Source organism: Cinclus cinclus, chromosome 16 (assembly GCF_963662255.1).
Source record: "Cinclus cinclus chromosome 16, bCinCin1.1, whole genome shotgun sequence".
NCBI classification, from domain to species: domain Eukaryota; kingdom Metazoa; phylum Chordata; class Aves; order Passeriformes; family Cinclidae; genus Cinclus; species Cinclus cinclus.
The window spans coordinates 11,240,755-11,267,227 of NC_085061.1; the positions used below are offsets into that span (position 1 = coordinate 11,240,755).

Sequence of the window (26,473 nt, forward strand, 5' to 3'; positions counted from 1 at the left end):
CTCCTTCTGTCTCTCCCTACTGGTCTCAAGGTGCCCACCCCGGGCGAGAGCGGGCTGGCAGCCGGCCGCCTCCACTCAGCCGGAAAGTTCTCCCCGCGCCAGGCGGCCCCGCCGCCGGACAAAGGCACGGCAGGGAGCAGGGGTGCTGCCCTGGCTGCTGCGAGGAGGGAGCTGCTCCTGTATCCCCAGCCTGGACACGATGCCGGCGATGCAGTGGGCACGGGCATCGCGCTGCCCGGCATGGAATGGGTGGGGAAACTGAGGCAGGAGCGGGAGAGCATCCAGGCGGATGGTGGGTGCCCTCTCCCGGCCACGGCACAACCCTGCTTGGTCCTGCGAGAGAACAATGCTCATTTTATGGGAATTTCTGGATTTTGCTTTTGTTTTGCTTTATTTCCGCCCCTTTCTGCACTCCTAAACAACAGCTTCGAATCCTCCTTTTTCTGGTGCTCAGCTCTCCCCACAGCACCCACTGTCACTGCTCCATGGAAATGCCTTCAAGACCCATTGCTTTGGCGCTCAAACCAGCCCACTCATCCCTTTTGTCTCTTCCACAGCAAAGACAGGCAGCTTCAGTAAAAAACAAAACTTTATTTGGTCCATCAGAACCTGAGTTTGAAAACCACCCATGGATAATTCGTATCATACAGGGATTACTGATCTGATTTACAATTGATAAAATATCCTATGATTTTGAAGAGCTGGACAGTATTTACAGGGTTAAAAATATTCACAGCTCAGAAAGACAGAAAGAGAGAGGAGAAAAAAAAGTGAAGGACAAATCATCCCAAGGAGGAAGGAGCTGGAAAGAGAGAAAACAGATCAACAAACAGAAATACAGACAGAGCTTGGCTCAGCAGCCCCAGCTGGAGGGGGGTTGGGAGGGTGCCAGGGCAGCCCACACCCCCACCACCCCCCAATCCCCAGGGGACACTGAGGGACAGGTCAGGCAGAGCCCTCTGCACCCCCTGCCCAGCCCAGCTGCTGGTGCAGGATTTGGGGTGCAAGACCCCCCAGCACAGTCCCTGCCAGAACAGGGTCCAGCATTGCCCATCGCCCCCCCTCAGCTGTAAGTCCACACAGCTCAGGAAGGAGACAGTACACAGGGGGACCCCCAAAACACACACACACACACACACACACACACACACACACACGCGTCAAATCAGAGAGCCACAATGCCCTGAAAACATGGGGTGCAGCTTCCTCCAGGATCAGCCCCCACCTTGGAGCACCCACAGGGCCAGCAGCACTCACCTTGTGCTCACTGCCTCCCACAGCCCTCGGGCTCTGGAGTGGGCTCTCTGCATCTCCCCCAAAACCTCCTCCACCCCACCACATGGACTCGTGCTAATTCCAGGGATCTGCTTCCTGACCCCGGGTCTGTACCTGCTGCCCACATTCCCTCCATGGGGCACAGGGCAGTGCTGGGGGCTGAGCCCAGCTCAGGCCATGGCTTCTCTGCAGGCACTGCTCCCACCTTTGCATAGTAACACTTGTGTGACGGGGAGAGGGGCCCTGGAACTGCAGCCCCTGCCAGCAACACCCGAGGCCTTGCTCCCCACCCTAAGTCGAGGAGGAGGTGGTGAAACCTCTGAGTTTCACCCCAACCACAGCAAAACCCCCTCAGCAGCAGCTTTCTGCAATAACCCTGTGCCCTCTCCCCCCTAGCCCCAGCACCCAGGATGGGTGGGGGGGTCCCTGGCATGGGTGGCATCATGGCAGCGTGACCCTGGCATTCCCCAGCCCAACCTCAGCACCACACTGGTCCTGGCAGCAGACAAAGGGGGCAACAAGACAGTGGGAAGGGCCCGGGGACAGACGGAGGGTCACACAGACGGACAGACATCAGAGGTATATTCTTCTTTTTGCAGCGCCAGTGCCCTGGCACCACGGGAAGGGGCAGAGTCCTGAGCGTGGTGCCTGGAAGGGGTCTTGACAGCAACTTCCAGCCCCTCCCTCTCCCACAGTCCCCGGGGCGGGCAGAGGACATCGGGCCCAGCACAGGTACGGGGCAGGTGGGATCCTGAGATGGCCCCATGCCCCCAGCTGCTCCTTGTAAAGTGCGTGGGAGGCAGTGGTGCCAGGGCAGGGGGCAGCAGGCAGGGCTGGTGCTGGCCCTGAGAACTCACCCCGGCCCTGCAGCGTGGGGCAAAGTGCTGGGGGTGCCACTGGCTCTGCCCCACAGCTCAGTGCTGGTGGCTCGGGGGGCACCCCGGGCCAGCGGCTCGGTGACAGGAACGGGGCAGCGGGGCAGGGAGGGGGAGCTCTTCGTCATAGGGGCCGGGGGCCGTGCAGCCCGGCCACCTCGGGCGTGAGCAGCGGGTTGTGGGTGCCCTTTGTCAGCACCCAGTCATTGAGGAAGGCCTGGGTGGCTTTGCGGTGTGCCAGGCGGTGTGTGATGGAGAAGCCGGCGTTGCCCTCCAGCTGGGACAGGATCACCAACACCTGCCTGTGAGAGAGCCAGGGGTTCAGGGCAGCAGCCTCTGGCCTGGCAATCCCACCTCTGCCCCAGAAATCCCACCCTGTCCTGGCAATCTCACCTCTGCCCCAGGAATCCCACCCTGTCCTGGCAATCCCACCTCTGCCTCAGGAATCCCACCCTGTCTGGGCAATCCCACCTCTGCCTCAGGAATCCCACCCTGCCCTGGCAATCCCACCCTGTCCCGGCAATCCCACCTCTGCCTCAGGAATCCCACCCTGCCCTGGCAATCCCACCTCTGCCTCAGGAATCCCACCCTGTCCTGGCAATCCCACCTCTGCCTCAGGAATCCCACCCTATTCACACCTCCCTGCCAGCCTGGGCTCTGACTTTCTCCCAGCCTCCTGCCAGCCCTCTTGACCCACCCCTGCCTACCCCGGACCTGTGCAGGGGAGGAACGCTGTCCTGTGTCTTGAGGCTGCCCCGTGTGGACACCACGTTGAAGCTGTCGGTGCAGTCGCACTGCACGTGCAGGTAGGACTTAGGGTGCCGGTTCTCCACCACCACGATGAGCCCTGCCCAGCCGTGGGTCAGGTAGTAGCAGGTCATCCCCTCACGGCCCTGGGGCAGACAGCAGGGAAGGGGATGAAGCCTCCGGGCACCCCAAATCAAAACCCCTGCGCTGTCATCTTCAACTCCAGCCCAGGGCTGCCCATTTGCTGAGGAGCCACATGCTGCTCCAGGGAGCAAAGGGGGTGGGCATCCAAGGTGGCAGCCAGAGCTGGCACAGCCCTGCCCAAGCCCTGCCTGAGGACCCCACAGGTCCAGGCTCCCCCTGGCAGCATCACCCCCCTCCTCACAGTAACCCCCTCTCCCTGTGCTCCCCACCCACCTCGTGGCGCTCGCCCTTGTTCTCAGTCAGCAGGATGATGGCATCTGCCAGTGTGGTGGGCTGTGCCTCCACCTGCTCCACCATCACCAGGCGGGAACTGTAGATAGCCAGGATGTAGCTGGAATAATCAGTGGCTGGTCGGCTGCTGGTGGGACTGGAAGCTGCACAGACACACAAGGAAGGGGAATCAGGGAACCATCACCAGTTCCACAATCCCCAGGAGCATGGTGCTGGTTGGGTTGATGGATGTGCAACATGCAAAAGGCAACCTCTGCCCTCAAGAAGGTCCCCATGATGAGAACCAAGGCCTTTGGCACCTCTCCCTCCCCCAGGGCCCCTCCATCCCCTCACCCTGGGCAGCAGGGCCAGACAGGGCACTGCTCCAGTGGTTGAAGGCACAGCACACCACCGCGTACTCGCCCGGCTCCAGCATCACGTCACAGTTGACAAACTTCTTGACAGCTCGTTTGCTGTGGGCCATCAGCCGGCCCAGGCTCAGCTTGTTGCCACTGGTGAAGGTGGCCCGGAAAACCATGATGCACAGATCCAGCAAGTGGCTGTCCACTGTGTCTGACCTCCTGTGTCAGGAAGGAAGGGTCACATATCACCTAGGACACAGGCTGCAGATCCAGGGAAGAGCTATCCCCACTGCCCCAAATATCCAGCCCTAGGAACCAGCCCTGCATTCAGGAGTTGGGTTCCAGCTAAACGTGAGCCAGTTCCCAAGATCTGGAGAGATGGTGACGGGGGCCCATCCTGAGCTCTGTGACCCTGGGGGATGCCATGTGGTGAGATGTCAGTGTGTTTGGATATCTTCTGGGCCCACAGAATCACAGAATTGTGACATCATTAATGTTGGGAAAATCTTCTAAGATCATCAAGTCCAACCATTAACCCAGCACTGGCAAGGTCACCACTAACCCATGTCCCCAAGTGCCACATCCATAAGGTTTTTGAATCCTTCCAGGGATGGGGACTCCACCACTGCCCTGGGCTCTGTGCCAGGGCCCAACTACCCTTTCAGTGAAGAAATTTTCCCCAATATCCCATCTAAATCTCTCCTGGAGCAACTTGAGGCCATTTACCCTATCCTGTCTGAAAGCAGAGCTTTACCCCCACCTGACTGCCCTGTCCTGTCAGGGAGTTGTGCAGAGCCAGAAGGTTGCCCCTGAGCCTCCTTTTCTGCAGGCTGAGCCCCACCAGTTTCACTGCCCTGCCCAGCTCACCTGCTGCCCTCCTGGAAGAGGGCAAATTCCAGAGTTGCACGCTCCAACACCGTCAGCGACGTCACCGTCACAGGCCCGCTGGCCTTGTTGGGGAACATGCCCTGCACACGCACCTCGTGCCAGTCTGAATGGAGCTTGCAGATATCCACGGAGTCAAAATACCTGTGGGGAAGCCGAGCTCAGGCCCTATGGGCACCCTGCATGCTGCAGGACACCCACATTCCCTAGGGATGACTGGTCCCGCCTGCCCCATCATCACCCCGTGTCCCGTTTTCCATCCCTGTCCTGTTCCCCACCCCACAGCTCTGCCTCTGGCGGTGCCATACTTGATGAAGTCACTGTACTCCATCCAGAAGACACCCTCGCTGCTGCCATGGGGCATCAGGTCATGGCGCAGGGGGAGTGGCCAGTGTGGCCACTCATCCGACCAGCTGCCGTTCCAGGAGAAGCGGCCCCAGGGATTCCGGAGCCGCAGTAACCTGGGGAAGGGGAAAAGTGTCAGAGACCCAGAAGGGAGGAAAGACCCAGCCTTTCCCCTCCAACAAAAGGACACCCCGTTCACTCCTGCCTTCCAAACCGCCCCCCCAGCAACCCAGAACTAATGTGTTGCCCACATCGTGGCCCTAGGTGCGCCTGTCCTGTGGATCTGGACCTGCTGCTGCTCCCTCTGTCCTTCCCTGCCCAAAGGGGCTCAGCCAGGTGCTGTGGAGAAGGGGCTTAGCAGGGGAGTGGCTGCTGAGAGTGACATGACTAAAAATAAAGCTTCCCACAGCAGCCCAGCTGTCAGGGTGGCACCCATTTCTATCTCCCCTCCACCGAAAGGTGAGCAATATCCTCTGAGCACCTCACTGAAGCGAGAGCTCAACTCAGTCCTCTGTGTCTTGTGAGACCAGGTGAAACACTCTACCCCTGGACATGGAACCAGCACCAGCAAGGACAGCTTATATGACAACACTGCATTTATGTGACAGCCTAGGATGGTGTCATCCTTGCTGGCCATGAGGATGGGACACCAAAGAGTCCCCAGGGTCCTGTTCACCATGTCCTCAGTTATCTGTCCCCAGGCTTCCTGCTGGCAGGAGCAGTGCAGTGCCATGGCAGGCTCCAGCCTGAGCTCACCTGAAGCCTTGGACATCCCGCACGTCCAGGATGGAGTAGGCGTGCCGGGGCCGGAGCCCCATGCTCTCGTAGGCCACATCATCCACCTTCATGTTGCCTCCACCACAGGATGCACCCATGAGGAACCTGCATGGGGACAGCAAACCCTTGGGGTCCTGCCAGGCCTGGTGTGGGGAGAAGCTCATCCCTATCACTCAAGGTATGGGACAGCTTCCTTCCAGGAGGCTCCTGGATGCTCCCTCTCTGCAACAACACTGTTGGGATCAACAACACTCCCCAGGCAGTGCCCAGCTGGCCAGAGCTCACTCCCCTTGCCCATGTGCACACTGAGCCCAGGCTCCAAATCTCCCCCGATTTCTGCTCACTTCTGCTGGCTAGCAGAAAGCCACTGAGAAAGGCAGGTGGTCCATCAGCTAAACAAGTTGGCAGGGGTGAGGACACTATTTGGAGCAAGAGGTCTGCACCAGTCAGGCTTAGGGGGACACCATGTGGTGGGAGCTATCCATCTATGTGGCCCCATATCCCAGCCTTCAGCCAACCCAGCTGCCGTCCTGCCCAAGTGATGAGCAGGAGGTCACTGCTTTGGCTGTGCCCCCTCTGGACCAGTGCTAGCCAGGTGTCATTAAGCAAACATTAGTTAATATGGGTGGGAGACACAAGCAGGGTCAAGCATTCACACAAAGCCCAAAGTAAAGCAGGTGGGCTCAGTGCCACTTCCTAACTCCTGCAAGACAGCAGTGACGTGCAGGGGAAGTTCACCAGGCTCTTCATTTCACATAAGAATTACTCACAGGAGAAATAATTTCTTAGAGCTTTGAGTGGGAGCTCCACCAATGCTCCAGATGAGTGGCAAGGGTGGCGGACTCCACCCCAGCTAATTTAGTAACCCCTCTCCTGAGCCTCTAAAGATAAGAATGTTCCCCCTCACCCCCCTCTCCAGTGTCCTTGCTCCTGCCTCGTCTTACCCAGCCTCCTTAGAACTCAGCATTTTGGCCCAGATGAGGTCAGTGTCAATGGGCTCCTCACGAGGGTTAGTGGAGCTGACCTGCAGCATCAGGCTCTCGCAGGGGGCCCCCGTGAGCGTGGCCAGGCCTTCGATGGCACGCCCAGCCTGGAGGGCGAAGTACGAACCGTGCAGCTTGGCCAGTGCCTTCTCAATGAGGGCCACCCACAGCTGCTTCCTCTGGGCCTGCAGAGACAGGGAGGGAGAGGTCACCACGCTGGGCAGGAGGTGGGAAAGCCCCTCACAGCCATCTCCACCAGCCCTCCTGGGGCTCCAGAGGCAGGAGCAGCAAGGCCATGCCAGGACCTTGTCCCCTTGGCCACAGGTGACCCGTTTGCTCCTTGTTCAGTGTTTTGTTTGCAGAGTTCAATTCCCCTTGGGAAGAAGTCCTGGAATGAACACCCAAGAGGCCTGGACACTAACAGAGCTTCACCCTGGGGTGAAACAATCAGGCTGGCAGGGTGGGTGCCCACCTTGAGCCCCTTCCATCCATCGAAACCTGAACTTAGAACCATTTAATAATGGAAGAGGACACCAAGACTCCCAGAGCTCAAGAAGCTTTTGGACAAGGCTCTCAGGCACAAGGTGGGATTATTGGGGTGTCCTGTGCAGGGCCAGGAGTAGGACTCATGATCCTTGTGGGTCCCTTCTCACTCAGGGCATTCTAAGATTCTGTGATGTGGAGTACATCTGGAACAGCTGTCTTTAACTCACAGACCTCTGGAAACCCAAAACAACAGCCCTTTGGCAGAGGAGATTGCCCAGAGCACACACGGCCACGAGACTTTTTAGATTCCACCCAGGGAACACAGACACTGCTTCAAGGACAAGCTCCAAAAACTTGAACTGGCAAAGTCCTCTAGTTCAGCACAGGGAGTAACTACAAAGCCTAATTACAAGATGCAAGTTTTTTCCCAGTAAATGGGGTTTGGTATCCGGTGCTTGGAGAACAGCAGGGAAAATCACTGGTACATTGTGCCTGTGTGACTCACAGGTGGCAGCCAAGAGCTGGCAGAGGAAAGGAGGGCAATGAAGATTTCTTTCTGATGGATAAAGAGAGCTTAAAAGTGCTTTTTTGCTGGTTTTTGGGTCGCTCACTCAACAAAATCCATGTTGTTTATTTCTGCCTGAACCAGAGCCAGGGAGCTCAGATAAGAGCCTGATTTTCTTTTATTTTTAAAACTCTGATTTTCCTTTTTTATCCCCCACATCCAGCTCCCACAGCTGAACACTCAGCAGAAAAATCTAATCACCATTCAGATGCCCCTGAAAACAGAGGCAAGGCAAGTCCAGCCCATGTGAAAACTTCCAATCTTGAAAAAACTCCAAAAGCAGACTTGAAATTCATGAAGATGGAAAGCAAAGATAAAAACCAAGACAGGTAAATCTTATACTGAAATAAAGAAATGCATCTGTATCCTCTACCTACTGAGAGGCAAAATGTAGACACCAACTCCTTCTTGCTCCCTTCTCTGAAGTTTGAGTCCTGTCCTGACATGGCTCTGTTTCAAAATCCAGAGGACTGGATTAGCAGAACGGAATCCAAGCCAGCAGTCCCAGTCCCTGTCTCCTCCTGACAGTGGTACTTGGCAGATTTTGTGTCCTGAGTTTCAATAGAGACGTTCTCAGTCTCCTTCATGGACATGATCCCAGCAAGAGCCCCTGGGCCTGGCAGGACAGGGCAGGGCAGGGCAGAGTGATGTCCTGGAGGGGCTGAGGAAGCTCAATTGATCCGAGCAGATGCCACCCCAGCGTGCTCAGAGCAACTGGGCACTGGCTTGGAACAGGCTGCTCCATGTGCCATCCCCTCCTTCTCTACAGTCCCTCCCTGGCACAGCCAAGCTGCCAGACCTCCCCTCAGAGGAAAGAAACAGCTTTCCCTCTGTCCCTCACAGTGCAAAACATACAAGTTAAAATGTTTTCCTTTTATATGAAGAGTAAGGGTGGTTTTCCCTCACTCTTGAAATGGCTGTGGTGCAAGTAGGAGTGAGGGAAAAACAACCGAAAATGAAACTTCTTCACTGCAGCCTGGGAAATGCCAAAAAGGTTCTTAAATAGACATATATTATGGCCTCAGAGAGTCCAGCTGTCTTGAAGACACAGCAAAGTGCAGTGTCCTGAGCTGCAAACAGGGTGCAACCAGTGCTGGATCTTCCATTCTTGTCAGAGCATCCCCCGGCAGCTCCAGGCTTTGGGCAGCTGGGAGGTACCTGCTGGGAAAGGACCTGGGAGTGCTGCTTGGCAGCAGCTGAACATGAGGCAGATGTGCCCAGGTGGGCTGGAAGGTCAATGGCACCTCACATGACAGGAAGGATGTGGAGGGGCTGGAGGGTGTCCAGGGAAAGGAACAGAGCTGGGGAAGGGGCTGGAGCACCAGAAGGGGCTGAGGGAGCCAGAAAGGGGCTCAAGCCAGGAGAAAAGGAGGCTCGGGGGGAACCTTCTGGCTCTGCACAACTCTCTGACAGGAGGGGACAGCCAGGTGGGCATTGGGCTCTGCTCCCAGGGAACAAAGGACAGGACAAGAGGAAACAGCCTCAAGTTGCACCAGGGGAGGTTTAGATTGGATATCAGGAAAATTCCTTAATGATAGGTGATCAGGCATTGGAATGGGCTGTCCAGGGCACTGGTGAAGTCACCATCCCTAGAAGTGTTCAAAAAACAAGTCAATGTGGTGCTTTGTGGCATGTTTTAGTGGGCAGGGAGTATGTGATCAGTGATTTGACTGATCTTTGGGGCCTTTTCCAACCTTAGTGACTCTACCACTCTAAATGCAGCATGAAGCAGGGGCCTCACACCCAGCAGTGCCTCTTTCCACTGTCTCTTCTGAGAGAACCTGGGATGAGCCTCCCTGCCCCCTCGAGCACTGCCAACGCCATCCCCCCGTGGCACTGACCTGGGAGAAGAGCAGGTAGCCACATTCATCGCAGGGCAGCATGTCATCCACCAGCACCGTGGTCCACGTGCCATCCTTGCACAGCCGCACCTGGTAGGCACCCTCGGGGCACAGTGTCCTGGTGATCATCACCCTCTCCACCAGCTCTGGCCGCTCAGCCAGCACGGCCAGGGCACTCAGGAACCTGCCGGGCAGGCGGGGCAGCCTCAGCGGGGCACGGGCGGGCAGCAGGAGCTGCCCGGCCATGCAGCGCTGGGAGGGGGTGAAGCAGAACATGGGCTACAGCCTGAGGGCATAAATGGGTTTGAGTAGGGCTGAGGGGGCCTAGCAGGAGCTGGAGGAAGAGGGAAGGGGCAGGAAGGTGTGAGCCCGGCTCACTCGCCCTTACCAGCAGTTGCCCAGCAGTCCCTGCAGGATGTCCGAGGGCCGGGGGGTGCGGAACACTGACCACTTCACCGAGCGCTCCTTGAAGATGCTGCAGTTGATCTCGTGGGGCCGCAGCCACTGCTTCACCCGCTGCTGCACGCTGTCACCTTCTGGGAACCCCACGGACCTGGGCCCAGGGGGGAAACTGTCGTCTACAAAATTGACTTTGTTCTGTGAGAGCAAAAGGCGAGGAGAGCATCAGTTGGAGCCATTTGGGACTGGGGTCCTGGAGAGCCTCCCACAGTCCCCCTGAGAGACAGCAGAGCCCCCAGCCCTCCTGCCTGGCCCAGGCTGTCCCTTCCCAGCCCTGCAGAGGGGCAGGACTAAGCTGGTGTCTGCTGGCAGCAGCAGAGATACTTCTTGTGCTTCAAGTCCAGCATTCAGCCTTGCCTCAGGCTCACCCCTCCGGCCCCCAGCTCCCGGCCGTGACTCCAATCTGCCTTTTTCTGTTTCACAGGAGCCTCCCGGGGCAGAGACCGTCTCACACTTTGTGCTGGTGCTAAAAGCTGGGCTGTGGGGGGCCTTGGCTGCCTCCAGAAGCAGCAAAGCCTGTGAATAGCAAGGCTGCGAGGAGCCACCTGGCACACAAACACACCTCAACCCGAGCCTTGTCCCTGCCCGGGAGGGGACACGCTGGGCTTGGCAGCCCTGTGCCACCCCGCAGGCACATCCATGCAGGATGGGAGGGGCAGCTTTTGCAATTGCATGCAGCCAGACCACAACCAGGCAAGCAATTGCAGAGTGAGAGTATCCCACATCCCAGCCCTCCTGCAATACCTGCTGCATAATAAATAATAGGATGGGTGGAAGGGTAGGTAATCCTATAGGCATTAACTACGTGGACAGAAGCACAGAACTTCACCAAGTGGAGAAGGGTGGCTTTTTCAGTCTAACACGGGGTGAAATGAGTACAGGTGTTTCTTTGTTATTGTTAATTAAATTGAATTAAATTAAATTCTTTCTGCAAAAGCTGGCTCTGATTTAAATTAGCTTTATGCACACCGAACTAGTAGTTGACCTCCTCTTCTGTGGCAATCCTACCTGAATGCTTCCTTTGTGGTGCCTCAATTAGCACCTCCAGCTCCTCTTTTGCAGGAGGGTGTTTTACAGCTAATAGTTGTCCTGCTCTCTAAGGGGAGCATCTGCCCCGTGCTGCTGAGGAGCAGCCACCATTCTAGCATTCCCCACATCCTCGCTGAGGACCTGGATGTGACCCATCCCTGCACACGGATCTCTGGAGGAACTTGCTATGCAAGGCCATGAGGACATGAGGGAAGGGATTCTCCCCCTCTGCTCTGCCCTTGTGAGACCCCAGTTGTTGGGGGTTGGTTTTTCAAACGAGGACACCAGTTTTGTCTATCTCTGGAGGACTCAGCACAAGAAAGATGGGGATCTGTTAGAACAGGTCCAGGGGAGACCCATGGAGATGCTCCATGGGCAGGATCCCTCCCCTCTGCTGTGGAGCCAGGCTGGGAGAGCTGCGGGTGTTCACCTGGAGAAAGCTCCATGGAGACCTTAGAACCCCTTCCAGTGCCTAAAGGGGGCTTATTAATAAGAGGGAAAGCAATTTTTCACATGGACAAGTAGTGATGGGAAAAGAGGAAAATTTTAAACTAAAAGGGGAGAAATTTAGGTTGGATACTGAGGAAAAATTCTTCTCTGTGAGTATGGGGAGGCCCTGTCACAGGGCCCTGTCACAGACTGCCCAGAGAAGCTGTGGCTGTCCCATCTGTGGAAGTGTCCAGGGCCAGGCTTGGCCAGGCCAGGGCTTGGAGTAACCTGGTCTGGTGGAAGTTGAGGTGGGTCATCAGGGTTGGAACGAGATGAGCTTTAAGGTTCTCTCCAACCCAAATTCTGATTTCACGATTCCAGTCAAAGAGGTCAGCTCTGTACTACTCCCCAACAGAAGAGAAAGGGCAAAGTTAAAAAAGGGACCAAACACTGAGAAGAATAGCAGAGGAAGGAAAATCCACAGCAGGAGCTCAAGCAGAAATTTTGGCAGGGAGCAGCAAGAGGGGCTGCTCCACATGACGTGGGGCAGGGGGACAACAGACTGGGGAGAACTTGGCCAGTTTGACTCCTCCAGGGCCAGGCCGAACAGGCTGGGAAAGGCTCAGGCAGCAGGGAACTGCCTCACACACCAAGCCTGACCAGGAGCACTGGGAGGGACACCAGGAGCAGAGTGAGCACAAGGACGGGAGCAGCATTGTCCCTCCACTGCTTCCATGCCTAACCAAGGACCTGAACAGTGCCAGAGCACAGCTGAGGTTTGGGTGCAGGGGGATTCTTGGGAGATGGCCCACATGGATCTAACAGCCCATTACTGGTGGGTTAAGGAGCACAAGAGGCTCAGCCAAGGCTCTGACTGAGCGGGACAGGGCAAGGCAAGCTCCGTTTCCTGGCAGTGCCATGCTGCTAATTCAGCCTGGCCATCATCGTGATTCATCCTTCAGGCCTGATTCCTGATGTAACAGATGTTCCCTGCCTACAAAAGAGGCTATTCACTTGCTTAAAGGACAGGGATAAGCAGAATCTGGGTCTCTGCTATAAAGACACCCACGCCTGTTAGGAAGGACACACAGCAATTTAAAAAAAACCACAAGCCCCAACAAGATCATTCTCAGCGCTCCCCCTCCAAGCCAAACATCTCTTTTCCCTGGACTGTGCAGTGGAGGCACAGGAATGGACACGATCCTCAGACCAGGCAGGAAAAGCCTTGTCTGTACATCTAAATGGGACGGCAACTACCTTTCCACCTGCTGCAGAAGAGCTGGAGGCTTCCCCCAGAAGGAGGCCAGAGAAGGCAGCATGCACAGAAACTTTCAATGCCATACAGGGAAAAAAAAATGAGGCCATCAGAGTGGTGTTTGAGGCTGAAGCCAAACTGACTGGACCAGACAGCTCACAGCGGGAAGGTGGGTGCTAGCATGTACTCCTGAGACCTTCAACTAGAGCCAGGTACAGCTACAGCTCAGCTGGCCTGCCCAGACCAGGGGGAGCCATTTGTGCTGCACCTCTGCATTTGCAACACCCAAATCAAGAACGCCAAGGCTCAGCCCGTGGTTCCAAAACACCTGCAGTTCCTCTGCAGGCACGCTCATCTTGAGCCTCTGCTTGTTGCATCCCAGATTTCCTGCATCCACAGGTAGCTGTGCCACCAGCCAACCTGGACACGCTCCCCACTTTTCCCACCACTGGACACTAGAGAAGATGGACTGACCATCGAAGGATGTCCCCTTCATCTCAGAAGTTCTCTCTCACTGATTTAAAATACCACTGAGTTTCAGAATTACCAGGTTTAGCATAGGTTTTAGACTTCCTCGCCCTTGCACCAGGAGTGGGCTGTATGGGCTGTCTTAGATCATTCTGCACCAAAAGATGACATTTCAGTGCTAACAACCAGCATCCAGCTGTTGCAAGGGAAGATCCCTGGACCCCAAGGCATGGAAGGTGCTGCCCCAGACCTATGGGGGAAGCAGAAAGGGAAGCCAGAAACAAACAAGCACTCACCTCCCGGCAGAAGGTCACGATATTTTCCCACAGGGCTTTGGCCTCACCCTCATCTGTCTGCCTCCTCTTCTCCACATGCATGCTCTCCCTCCTTTTGAGGGGCTTGAGGCCCTTGTGCTGGGCCACATACTGCTGGGGGGTGTGGCAGGCGCCGCAGTGCTTGGCCTTCACCTCGTTCAGAAGGGTGCAGGCAGGACAGGCCCACTGGCCTGGCTTGTCCTGCCCGCCAGGCAGCGGGGCCGGGAAGAGCCGAGCGACCTTGCGTGCGGACGGGGCCTTGGCGCCGCAGGAGCAGCCGGCCCTGTCGCAGGCGCCGCAGTCGGGGCAGCGCGGGGCCGCCTCGCCCGGCGCCCCGTGCTCCTGGAAGCCGTGCAGCTTGGAGGAACCGCACACCTTGCACTTCTGGGCCTGAGTGGGGTTCTTGAGGGTGCACTTGGAACAGGACCAGGTAGTGAAGTCAGGGCTGGATGGGCTGCACGGGGTGAACCTCACGGAGTCCCCCACCAGGTTGATGGTGTCGCTGCCTTTTTGGGTGTTGCAAACTTCGCACTTGCTGGCCCCGACGGAGTTGAGCAGGGAGCAGGAGCTGCATTTCCAATGGGACGGACTGACCTCCATCTCCTCCTCCAGCACGCTCAATCGTTTGTTGGACAGCAGGTCTGGGAAGCGTGCGGCAGGGGCAGCCCTGGCCTGGCCTTGGGGAGAGCCCTTCTGGCCCACAGAGCCCGTAGCCGAGGGCTGGGAGCCTTCGGGGCCCGGCATCTGCAGCTGTGGGGGCACCTCCCGCCGGCTTCGGGGCACAGGGTTGTTCTGGAGGCCTGGGGAAAAGGGGCTGAAGGCTGGTATCTTCTGGGTCTCTTGTTCCATTGCCGCCGGACCCTGGGCGGCCACGGCATCGCCGTCAGAGATCTCTGCCGAGACTAGAGGCTGCGGGGTGGAGGGGGCCATGTGGAATCCGGCCGGGGTGATGACTTCAGGGACGACCAGCGCCTCTGGTGGGATCTTGGGCAGGGAGAGCTTGCGTGGGCCACCACAGGCGGAGCAGGAATTAGCCACGGGCGTGTTGTGCAGGGTGCAGCGCTGGCAAGCCCAGCCGCTCTCCAGCTCTGCTTCATCAGGACTCTTCCCCTCTGAGTCCTCACTGCTGCTTTCTGCCTTGGCAGACTCCTCCTTGGACGTGCCCTTGGGCTCCACCAGCACGGCAGGCTTGGGCAAGATACCGTTGATGACAGGCAAGGGGGAGCCACTGGGTCCCGGCTCCGGGGTGAAGCCACAGACCTCACAGGTTTCCTTGCCCAGAAAGTTCCTGAAGGTGCAGCGGGCACAGGCCCATTTCTGCTCCTCCACGCTGAGCCGCAGGATGTGGTTGAGGTCGGGCTTCTGGCGAGGGGCCTCGCAGATGGAGCACTGCCGCTGGCCCACGGGGTTCAGGAAGGTGCAGCGCGTGCAGGACCACTCGCGGACGGCAGCCATGGAGCCGGGAGAGTGGGAGTGGCTGCAAGAAAGAAGACACAGGGTGAGGTTGAGGCCAAGGCCACCCGATATGCAGCGGTACCACGTGTTTCCTGGGCTGGCATGGTAAGGACCTTGCTTCCAGGAAGGGAACAACCATCAATCCAGTCACTGCTCTACAGGCACTTGCTCCTCTGGCACTGACAAATTCTCCAAGTGCATGGCAATGCATTGGCTTCTATCCAAAATGCTCCAGGAAGGGCAAAACAAGCAGCCCAGAACCCATTGACCCCATCCTCACAGTGGGGTTGTGCCCTACTGAGCACATACACCAACTCTGTGCCCAACCCTAGCAACTTTGTGTGTCTGCAGGTAGTCTGAAACTCTTTGGAGGAGGTGATACCCTGCTCTGCCTTCTTGCTGTTCCAGTATCAGCTCTTTCCTCCTTCTCTACTCCACACCAACTCTGTCTCACTTCCTGTTCCCGTCTCCCTCCTCTCCTTTCAGCTCCACACCATTTATCCACACTGGGATAACTGTGTTATCCCACACCAGACACCACCAAGCCAGGGAAGGCAGGCTTTGGTGTGCAGAGGTGCTTCTACCTGGCTGTAGGTTTTGGGGCCAGAAGCCTGGCCCAGCCAGCCTGGGAGGAGCAGCTCCATGGTGCACCAGTACCAGGACAGCTCACCAGCAGCTTCCAAGCTCAGCAGACAGAGGCACTGTGTCCCAGCTCCAGCTGCCTCCCCACTTATCTGTGAAATAGAGAGGCCATAATGCCCTTCTGGCTGCACTAGCCCTTGGCACCAACCTCCAGCATTGCCTGGGAATGCCTGAAGCCCTGACAGAGGAACGAGTCCAACATGTGACAGAACAACCTTGTGCTGGGGCAGAAAGCCACAATGATGTTTTCTAGGCAGGTTCAATTTTCAGAAAGGGAAACAGCAGCCCCAGCTCCAAGGACCATGGTGATACCTGGGTTGCAGAGAGCAGCCTTCCCCCGTGCAGCCCTCCTGGTGCTTTCAGGGTGCCCTCACACTGAGAACAAACCCAGCCCTGCAGAATGCCCTTTGTCCCCCTGCTCCAGGTAATTTCCTGCAGCTTGGAGCAAAGGTGGGGCTAAAGTAGTTTTCTTCTCATTCACACAAGGACAAACCAGCTCTCTCTCAGTTAAACATGCACCAGGAGCCTGGAGCGCTCCTTCACGCACTCCTGCCCCCAGATAAGATGGCCAAGTCTTAAACCCAATCTTGAACCCCAGCTCCAGGTCAGCTGTGCTTCTTACCAGCAGAGCAGGACCCTTCCAAGTCCTTCCACCCTGTTCTGCTTGCCTGAGACCACAGACAGGGTCAGCTGTGCAGAAGAAGCCTCCAAGTCCATCCCCTGCCCTCAGCTCTTCCCAGGACCAGCAAAGTCAGACCTCCAGAGACCAAGAACAGCCTAAGTCATGGGAGCTGCACCTCAGTGGGCTCAGCACTGGCTCCCTCTCCAGCGTCCCTTCAGCAGCTGAGTTCAACCACCACACTGGCTGGAACAAAGGGAAGGAGGGTGTTTAATTCCATAAAGGGCAGGCACAGACAGCTCCAAGACACCGGTGCAGCCCGTGGAAGGAACCGGGTCCTGGCTGGCCTCCAGAATCCTAAGCAGCAGCACCTGCACACACAGCTTCCCAAGGCTCTGAGCACACTGCAATGCAGCAGGGAAGTCTGGAGGGGCAGAGGATGCAGGCAGAACCCCCATGGGGAGGAGGGAAGTGACCCTCCCTTTGGCTGGTACATGAAAAACTCTCCTGGGAACACTCCAGCAGCAGCAGCAATCCAACCACATTTCCACACCATACTCCACAGCCACTGGAAGAGCAGCTTCACCTCAGAGAGATCAGATATAACCTTCAACTCCCTTCTTAAATCAAACGTTTCTCTAAATAAAGCCTGAAATCAAGAAATCCATTTTATTGCAAGAGAGAGCTTGAAAATTCATTCTGGTTCATATACGGTGCCTGCATCGTTTGAACTCTGCAAGGTGTTTATTTACTGGAGTTATTCCCAGCTAAGAGAAATATAAACATTGATTTTTCTGCCTCAAATCCTACAGCTGGGAGCCACTGTACATCCCTCTCCCCTGTGGCAGCACCATGTCCACAACATCTGAAAGGGAGATCATTCCTCAGGCAGAGGAGGGGAAGGAGCTGCTGCCCGGCTCTGGAAGCAAATGGGGCCATGAAGGGCACCATGATCCTGTCACATCCATTTGTCTTTACTGGATGAGATTCATCAAACCACAGGCATCAGCAAAAGGCAAGGGAAGGCTGTCAGCAACCTGTGCCATCCACCTCCATCCTCCTGCAGAGTTCCATGCTGTTACCCACTGTACACAGTGAAGGAGAGCATTGGCTCCAAAAAATCCACCCCAAAGCATGGATGCCGCAGTGCTTTCTGTGGATTGGGACATACAGCCACCAAGCCTCTTCCCACACATCCCATGGTCCCACCCAGCAGGCAAAGGCTTCTAGCAATGCCACCACAGGAACCACCCTGTCTCTTCCCACAGAGAGGAGAAAACCCAGGATAACCTAAAAGACAGAAGTACCACATGAGGGGATGCTGGGGTGAGCTGCAACCAGACCTGCTTTATGTGGCATCAGCAACAATCAGCAGGCTCAGGGAAGGCAGCACCATTTCACTTGGCTGGGCAGGAGATCCAGGCTCCAGGCAGCCAGAAGGGAGGTGGAAGCCGAGACAATAAAGTGTCCTGGAAAGGCCCTGGGGAGCTCTGACATTCTCTGGTCATGCTGTCCCCCTCCTGGTTCCATCTTCTCGCCCCATGCAACTGGAATCACCCCCTAACACTGTCCAACTGCTGCTGGGATTTCCACCTATTTGACTTTCTCAGAAAAACCAGAACGCCCTCCAGAAGGGCCATCAGCTCTTCCCTCAAGGGTTCTACAGTGGCTGGGCCACCAGTGTGACAAGCTTTGGCAGGAGACTTCCCTGCCTACTGTTGCACATCGTGGTGCCCAGCAGCCACCCAGTTTTCCCTGGAAGTGAGTGGGATACACACAGCACAGCAGAGTACATGGGACACGAACCTTCAGCTGTGTCCCACAACTCCGGATTCCCAACCATCAATCCCCCAGCCTTGATGACTGGCAGGACACCAGCCTGCAGCCTGCTTTCCCCTGCCTAGGACTGATAGACAGTTCCAGTCCCTGCCTGGAATGGAATTAAATTTAGGGTCCAAAGATCCCAGCAGGCGCCAGGCTAGAATCTGCCTTTACATGGTCCAACCCATACCAGAACACAGTGGGTTGTGGCAGCAGCCTCTGCCCCACAGGAACAACCTCCTCCCAAAACTGAACGAGCTGAAGGAGAAATCCATCCTCAGCCTGCCCAAGCTCCACACTTCTCCTTAAACAGCCTGGCTGGCTCCTTTCCCAGCAGGCAGCAAGGCTTCGTGAGGAAATAGGGTTATCTCCAGCACCTATTCACCAGGCCCATCTGCTGCATGTTAACACAGTCACTCTTCAGCCCCAGCAAACACAACTGAGATAAACATTGCCTGCCACCTTCCTGCGGGAGAGGAGCTCCTCCAAAACCAGGGACCTGGCAGCATCCACCCACGGGAGGGCTTTCCTGGGGGACACTTCACAGGGAGCACAGTGACACAGGGCTCTGCTCCACAGCCTGGCATCAGGGAGCTGCTGGAGCCTCTCTTGGGGTGCATACAAAAAGGGCAGCTTGGGGTGCAAGGAAAGGGTAACAGGCTACAACCCCACACCTCCAGGTGCATGAATGGGGCTGGATCCACATGGCTGTGCTTCTCACCACAGCAGCTCTCCCCAACCAAGGCAGGAGATATCAGCTGGCAGGAGGCACCACCACGTTGGCAGGAGTGCCCCTACCTTGGCAATCACAGCAGTGTAATTATCATGCTTAAAAAATAATATAGAAAGTATTCAACCAAGCAGGCAGCTTTCAACACACTGATCAGGTCCCAGGGAATCTCACTGCTCCAGGGATTAAGAAGGTTCCAGCTGGTCACCTTCCAAAACCATTTCAGGACAGTGATATCCCCGCCCCAGGCTCTGCTGAGCGAGGAGTTTGCTGAGCCTTGTGTGTCCAGCTGCTGCAGAGCCCTGGCTCCCACACAGCCACCAAACTGTCCATGGATGGCCACCACCTTTGGGCACCATCTGAGACCAAAGACTTCTCTGAAGCAGGGCAAAACAAGAAGGAACATGACAAGGTAGGAAGTGCCCAAAAACCTGCAGTTTGTGTCCTTCCTGGGCTGTATGATATGCAGCTAAGCTCCAGGGCAGGAGATGGCACCCAGCTCTGGGCAGAAGCACCTTGGACTGCCAGAGAATGGCTCGAGGTGACCTGGGCACCAGAGTGAGAGATCCCAGGGCTCTGCTGCAGAGCCCACACTGGCAACAGGATTAGAGGAGTTTGTATCAATCACACACAGCAACACAATCAGGCTGTTTCTCTAAATAAAACTCCTCCAGAGCAGCTAAAGTCTTAAAACTTACAGCTTTGTTTCTCTCTCACAGTAAATAAACAAATAAATAAAAATCAATTGTTCTAGTCAGCAACACACACCCCGAGCTCACTGACATACAGTGCAACCCAGCAAAATCCTCACTCACAAATACAAGATAAAGCACTACAATTTTGTGGAAAAAAAGAAAAATTACCAAAAAATCCTAAACAATTCCTGCCTCTCAATGTCTGCGAGCTGTGAATCCCTTCCCCTCAACCCCATGCTTTCTATTTAATATTTCCCATTTAACTTTCTTTCAGTAGCACTGCGGACCCAGACATAAGAGAGGACTGCTGAGCCTTCTCCCAGATGGACCTACCACATCTCCAGAGCCAGCAGGAGCAGAAGGCACCTGTGCCCACCAAGAAGGGGTGCAGGAGGTCAGGAGCCACTCAGAATCCCTGTGGCAGTACAACGTTAGGAGCACATGTGGGTTGGGATCATGAAGCCCGGGCGAGGAGATGCTGTTGGCTGAGCTGACTCACTCTTGCAGAGCCAGGCAGGGGCTGGGAGGCTGGACCTGGAAGGTTGCAGCAGATATACTGGCAGAACAACACAGAAACACGGGGAGCTGGGACTTTCCACTTGGTACAAGTTTCTATAGGAGCATCGGTGGAGACAAACAGTCTCTGATTCAGACTTCTGAACCCCCAAGGCTATAAAGGAAAGTGTCGCCAGCTCCTTGCTGGCATCATCCAAACAGGGCAGGTTGCATAAGTACTTCCAAATCCTGCCTCCAAAGTGAAACAAGAAAATAAAACAGGCTTTAATACCAGTGACCTTCACCCCATCCTTCCAGGACTCTTCCAACTCAGGATATTCTGTCTTGGAGAGACATGAACAAAAATAAAGCACCAGAAAGGATTTGTCTCTTTACCCTTTTCTCCCAAATCTGCTGAGCAAGGGCAGAGACAGCAAAGAGACCCTCCCCTAACTCAGCCAGCTTTCCTGGAGCACTGTATCAAAGTGTCTATGCCAGGCAGTGCCAGGTGGTCCCACTGTAATGGCACAAACATTCCCAAAAAACCAGAGGCTGCACCTCTCCAGGTGTGTGCAAAAGCAGCACCCCACTTCCACAAGAGCAAGCATGGAGGATCCCTAGTGTAATTCGGGTCAGAAAAGACCACAGGGTGGTCTCCACCCCAAATTCCTGCTTCAAGCTGAATCTCTTAAAGGGATTGCAGCAGGTTTAGACAGTCTGGTCTTGAAAACCTCCAAGGATGGAGACTTCACAACCTCTCTGGGCAGCAACCTCAACTAACTGACTGTCCTTGGGCAGAAACACTTTTCCTTACATCCAGTCTGATACTCTCCTGTTTCATCCTATGTTTGCTGTTTCCTGCCCTTCCACCATGTGCTGTTGTGAAGATCCTGGCCCTGACCTCTGGATGATGTGTCTGTATATATTGGTAGAGCTCCTTCAACGCTTCCTCTCCAGCTGGAACTAACTATGGAATAATGGAATATCTGAGTTGGAAGGGACCTTATTGATCATCCAATTCCATCCCCTGACATGGGGCACCTCCCACTGTCCCAGGTTGCTCCAAGTCCTGTCCAGCCTGGCCTTGGACTTCCAGGGATCCAGGAACAGCCACAGCTTCTCTGGGCACCCTCTGCCAGGGCCTCCCCACCCTCCCAGGGAACAATTCCTTCCCAATATCCCATCTATCTCTGCTCTCTGGCACCGGGAAGCCATTCCCTGTGTCCTGTCCCTCCATCCCCTCTCCAGCTCTCCTGGAGCCCCTTTAGTCCCTGGCAGGGGCTCTGAGGTGTCCCTGGAGCCTTCTCTTCTCCTGGTGAACACCCCCAGCTCTCCCAGCCTGGCTCCAGAGCAGAGGGGCTCCAGCTCTAAGTGATCAGCTCAGTGGGCTCCTCTGGACTCACTCCAGCAGGGTAGCATCTTTCTTGGGTTGAATTCCTGACTGAGCCCAGCTCCCTCACCCTCTCTTTGAATGACTCACACTCCAGCACCCTGACCACCTTAGAGCCCCAACACCAAAAACAGCTCCAAAAAGGTCACCATTTTCTTCATGCAACCTCTGACACCAGGCACACCCTTGAGCCAGGACAAGAGCTGGGGCCTTGCTCTGAGCAACCTTTGTTCCTTCAGTTGGTGGAACGGAACCACAACTACAACTACACAAATTCCTCCTTTTGTTGAAGCACTTGAGGAAATAAAGATTTCTTAATCCTGAAATACTAATTTTTGAGCACTCCAGAGCTTTATCATATATTTATATCTGCTCTCACTCTTTAAGTGTCAATCCAGGACAAACTGTCAAGTTCCCAGACACACAGCTTAGGTCGGGGATGGAAAATCAGCCAAGGGACCAGCGTGGTCCCCTTCCAGGACAAACTCATCTGTGGCCAGGACATCCCTTCTTTCTGGAGGTTCCCTCCTCCCTGCACAATATCAGCACTCCTGACCATTCACTGGAGCAGAACAATCACATTCATGCAGGAAATGGCATTTTCTACTGGTGATAACCTACAATGAATTGAAACAGGACAACTGGATTTGTCCTGTTTAATAAAGGAATGATGGCAGGCAAAAATCCCTCATCAAAGCAGGAGGGGGAAATAAGGTCTAATTCTGCAGCAGGAAACCATTCAAGGGTGAGCACTTGATGGTGAATGGGGCCATAAAAGACCCAGCAACATCAAACAACCCTCCCCAGAGGTGCCAAGAGGCTCAGACAGACATGAAGGGTTTCCCAAGCTGATGATGCACTCCAGTTCCTGGGAATTTCTTGGTCCCATTGCACCAAACCTCTAGATGGCTCTTGCACAGTTTCTATTTAGTTTCTTCTTTTCCCTCACTGGACACAGCTTCGGCAGCTCAGATGTACTCCAGCAACCAGGGAGAGAAGAGGCTGGGAGTTTTAATGAGAATTTCCCAGGGGAAAGCTGAACTCTGCTAATGAGAGGTCTGAGAGAAAAAACACTGGCCCATCTGTAGAGAGTGCACTCAGCACAGGAATTTTCTGGCAGGCAACAAAGCCACAGAACACACTCTCAGACTACAGCTGGCCCTGCACTTCACTCTCTTGTCACCTCCCCAAAAACAGGGATTGTCTGTCAGATGTGAGGGTGAGAGGGGACATCTTGCTGTGGGACAGGCAAGAAAGGACTTCACAGAATCACAGAATGTCCTGAGCTGGAAGGGACCCACAAGGATCGTGAGTCCAACTCCTGGCCCTGCACAGGACACTCCAACAACCCCACCCTGTTCATTCCTGAGAGCATTGGGCAATTCCAAAGCAATGCACTGTAAATACAAGTGCTTGCAAGGGGTGCAAGTGAGACAGAGAGAACACTCCTCTATCCTTCACCAGCCATGAAGAGACAGAGGAATGTGTTCAGAGTGCGGTGGGAAACAGGAGGAGGAGGGCAGAAGCACAGCTGGGGCAGAAGCACCCTGAAAGCTCCCATGACACGCACCAAAGTCTGGCTTTGATGGAGAAGGGAAGTTGAGGAGACTCTCATGTCTTGCAGAGCCTTCATGGTTGAAATCCCTGGGTTTTGTTCAAGAAAAGGGAGGGAAGGGGCAGAGTCTTTGGAGGGATCTGCCCATCTGAAGTTACTGAAGTTGCTGCAGGAATGCCAAGTGACACACACCTGGAAGGAACATGCCCCACGCTGCCTTCTCTCCAAGCCTAGGGACACACAGAGTGTTACTCTCAACTGATGGACAGGAGACAAGAAACTTTCATCATTCTTCATCAAAGCAGAATCAGAATCTGGAAGGCTTGTCTTGTGAGAAAAACAGGCTGGGCATAAGTAACCTTAATTGCTGCAGCGTTGTAAGAAATGAACTCTCAGAAGAAAACCAGTTTGGCTGGCAGAGCACAGGCATGCTGGGACAAGACCATTCCCAAAGGCTCCTTGGCTAATGAGCAGGTTTCCCATATGTCTGCCAGGGCAACAATTACAATCCCTGGGGATACAAAAGGAGGAGGCAGACTTGAGTATTCTAAGGAAGTCAGCGAAGTCCAAGTTCAACCTTTACTCGAAAGTTTTGCAGGCTCTGAATTCACAAGCTTTTGATGAGGTCTCTCACCCTAAAGCAGCACCTCCTGCACCTGTCCAAGGTTGTGGAGATGCAGGGCCTGGATGAGAAAGCCAATTGCAATGAGACTTGTTCAAAACCACCAGGGAGCCGCTCAGTAGCACAGGATCATCATGGGACAGGCTTTGGAGCAGCAAGGCTGGCAGCAGAACTGGCCAGGAAGGTCCTTCTGGAGCCCCAGCCCTGGAGACAGCCACCAGCACAGCCTCAGCTCCTCCAAAGCTGCACTATTTCTCATTAAGATCAATTCCAGCCTGTTGTTATAATTAATAACCTCATCTTACCTCCCTGCATGTAAGCAGAGGAAATTCCTGCAGTTGCAATCACACATTACTTCAAAGAAACCAATTTAGCACAGCGCTACTGCTGCCATCATTCCTCTTACTCAATGACTTTATTTACCTTTTCTGTACCTAATTTCCCCAGACCTTTTGTGTGTCTGGGGAAATTAAAAGCAAAAAACACCCAGCTCCATTTGCACCTAAATATTATAGCAGGGGGAGGATATTTGTGCCCTAAACTCATACTGTGAGTTTAAGCACGATACTATGGCCATTAACACATTGATTTGGCTCAAGGAGGTGATGAACTGAACAGCCTTGCTTTGACTACACAACACTGACTTTGACCAAAATCTACATATAATGGATATTTGAACCCTCTCAACAGCAAATACAGAAAGTAGGTACAGCAGTTTATGAGGGTCTGTCACAGTGGCATAAAATTGGTGTAACTTGGGTGTAGAAAGCACAAAGTACACCTGGTTCTGCCAAAATATCAGTGAGTGCTTCAGTGTGCCTGCAACTCCCAAAAAAGCTGCTTTTTCAGGGGAAAAAAAGCCCATAGTCCTCCAGCAAATGCAACACAAGAATTCAGGAATTTTATCTTTTTTGTCACTAAAAGGCCTGAATCCTAGAAGACTGATAGCCCTAAGTTCTATTGGATACTTGAAGCTTCAGCTTCTTGCACACTTGGAGCAAGAAAACACTTTGAGAAATGTAGTTTTGTTTTTTAGAAAGCTTGGGAAAAATTGGATCAGCTACCCTGTATGGTTTTTATAACTACACTCCATCTTTGGTGTGAACAGAAAGTTTCCCATGTAAAATAAACCTCTCCAGCAAAATTTGTGACCACCTAAAACAGAGTAAACATTGAATATGTGAGTAAGTCACATCATACAGGGATGGGAACACCGATCTCCAAGCCTCCTCTGGTGTTAGGACAACAGAAGATGTATAGAAATCAGGGAATATCCAGAACAGCAGGAAGAGAATTTATGACCAATGCACCAGCTCTGGGACTAGCAAGATGCTGGGGAGGAACAGCTGGGAAGATGATGTTCTTTAATACTACTGCTACACTAATTCATTTAAAAATCTGGCAGGTTTTCATTTAAAAATCCAACAGAATCTTGAGTAGGAAAAGTGGGAGGGATGAGAAGAGTTCAAAATTGAAGGATTTCAGATGAAAGGCAAGAGGAAATGGAGTAGAGGACATCTCTTTGGGTGTCTCATGTCTGGAGAACGAGGCATGGCACAGGTTTGAGGAGCTGCAGGTGATGCTCTGTGAGCAGCTCCACAGCCCCACCTCACTCACAGCCAGCACCATCAGCTCAGCTGCAAACACCACCCTGTACCTTCAGAGAATAAATTAAATCCCTTCTTCCCAGTGTGAGGAGGAAATTCAAAGCCACTCGCTGCCTTTGAGGCCTGTGCTGCTGGGGGCTGCCAGCCCCTTCTGCAACCCCAGGGGGGTGTGGGATGCTGGAGCTATCCTGGCACCAGGCACAGCCACAGGAAGGAGCAGGGAGGGCACTGCCAAGCCCCTCTCTCCTTTTATCCCACAAGTTCACAGCCCTACATCAGGCAGGCTGCTATTTGCTTCAGAAACAACAATCTTTTTCCCTAAGTTCTCCCTGATAAAATAAATCAAAGCATAGCTCCAAGGTGCAATTAAGACAAAAACCAACAGTAATAAGAGCCTGGTACCATTTGGGATGGAGGGAGAGAGACTCATGTTTCCATGAGGTCTGAGACTAAGAAGAGTGGGGTTGCAACCTGGCAGGTGGAAGCAGAGCCCCCAGCCTCCTCTTCCTCCTCTCTCAGGGCTTTAACTTGGCCACCATGCCAGCTCCTGGCAGAGCTGCTGCTGGGAACTCTTCCTGCAAATGAGGAAAGTTCTCAAGCCAAGCTCTGCAATTGCACTGTCCCATGCCAGAGCAGGCAGTGCCCTTCCTGTGGCTGCCAGTGACTCCAGGGAACCCCAGGCAGGACCATCCTGGAGAAGTGGAAAGCAGCAGGGCCCTGTGCTCCATGGCCAGCAGCTGTCAGGCTCCTCAGCATGATTAACAGGCCTTAATGAAGAGCTAAGCCAGTCTTGGACCTCAGGAAAGCAGCTCATGCTTAATATCTCAGCCAACAAGCTTTGCACTGATCTGCAGAGAGAAAGAAAGATTGCCAGGGGCCAGAAGAAGAGAGAGGAACTCTGGCAACTCTCAGCATCCCTGGAGCTCAGTGTGTGCCTGCTCAGGGCACAGTAATGAAGCCACTGCAGCTACGCTACGAACGTTACCTGGCAGCAAGGGACAGGTGAGGATGGAGGCTCCCCACAGCCACAGCCACCACCAGCACACCCTGCCAGCTCTCCACTTGCCTGGGCACATCACCAGCTCCTTTGGTGACAGAAGGTCAGAAAGCAAACCTGAACATCCCCTCTCCTACATCAGGAACCCTGTCCAAAGCTGCACAGAGTCCCAGCTGAACTGGGTACTGCAGTTTGTACACACACACTCCACCGAGTCCTTGGCTCCACACACAACTTCCGAGTGGACTCACACTCCCTGCCAGGTGCTGCAAAGACACACCAAGGCCTGGTGCAACCGCTGGGCTGGAGCCAGGCCCTCCTGCTGTACTGACCTGG

The 26,473-nt window shown here is 54.6% G+C and overlaps 1 protein-coding gene across 3 annotated transcripts in view; it reads right to left on the reverse strand.

Moving 5' to 3' along the window:
- Positions 1 to 571: 571 nt before the first annotated feature.
- Positions 572 to 26,473, reverse strand: part of CAPN15 (calpain 15) — a 50,932-nt gene continuing 25,030 nt past the window's right edge. For all 3 annotated transcript variants that reach the window (XM_062503679.1, XM_062503678.1, XM_062503677.1), the window contains 11 exons: positions 13,492 to 14,986; positions 9,944 to 10,152; positions 9,556 to 9,739; positions 6,625 to 6,848; positions 5,660 to 5,785; positions 4,867 to 5,019; positions 4,541 to 4,702; positions 3,666 to 3,892; positions 3,315 to 3,475; positions 2,865 to 3,043; positions 572 to 2,452 (listed from right to left, as the gene is read on the reverse strand). In XM_062503679.1, coding sequence (XP_062359663.1) covers positions 2,275 to 2,452; positions 2,865 to 3,043; positions 3,315 to 3,475; positions 3,666 to 3,892; positions 4,541 to 4,702; positions 4,867 to 5,019; positions 5,660 to 5,785; positions 6,625 to 6,848; positions 9,556 to 9,739; positions 9,944 to 10,152; positions 13,492 to 14,964 — 3,276 coding nt within the window. In that variant the 5' untranslated portion in view covers positions 14,965 to 14,986 and the 3' untranslated portion in view covers positions 572 to 2,274. The remainder of the gene's footprint in view (positions 2,453 to 2,864; positions 3,044 to 3,314; positions 3,476 to 3,665; positions 3,893 to 4,540; positions 4,703 to 4,866; positions 5,020 to 5,659; positions 5,786 to 6,624; positions 6,849 to 9,555; positions 9,740 to 9,943; positions 10,153 to 13,491; positions 14,987 to 26,473) is intronic.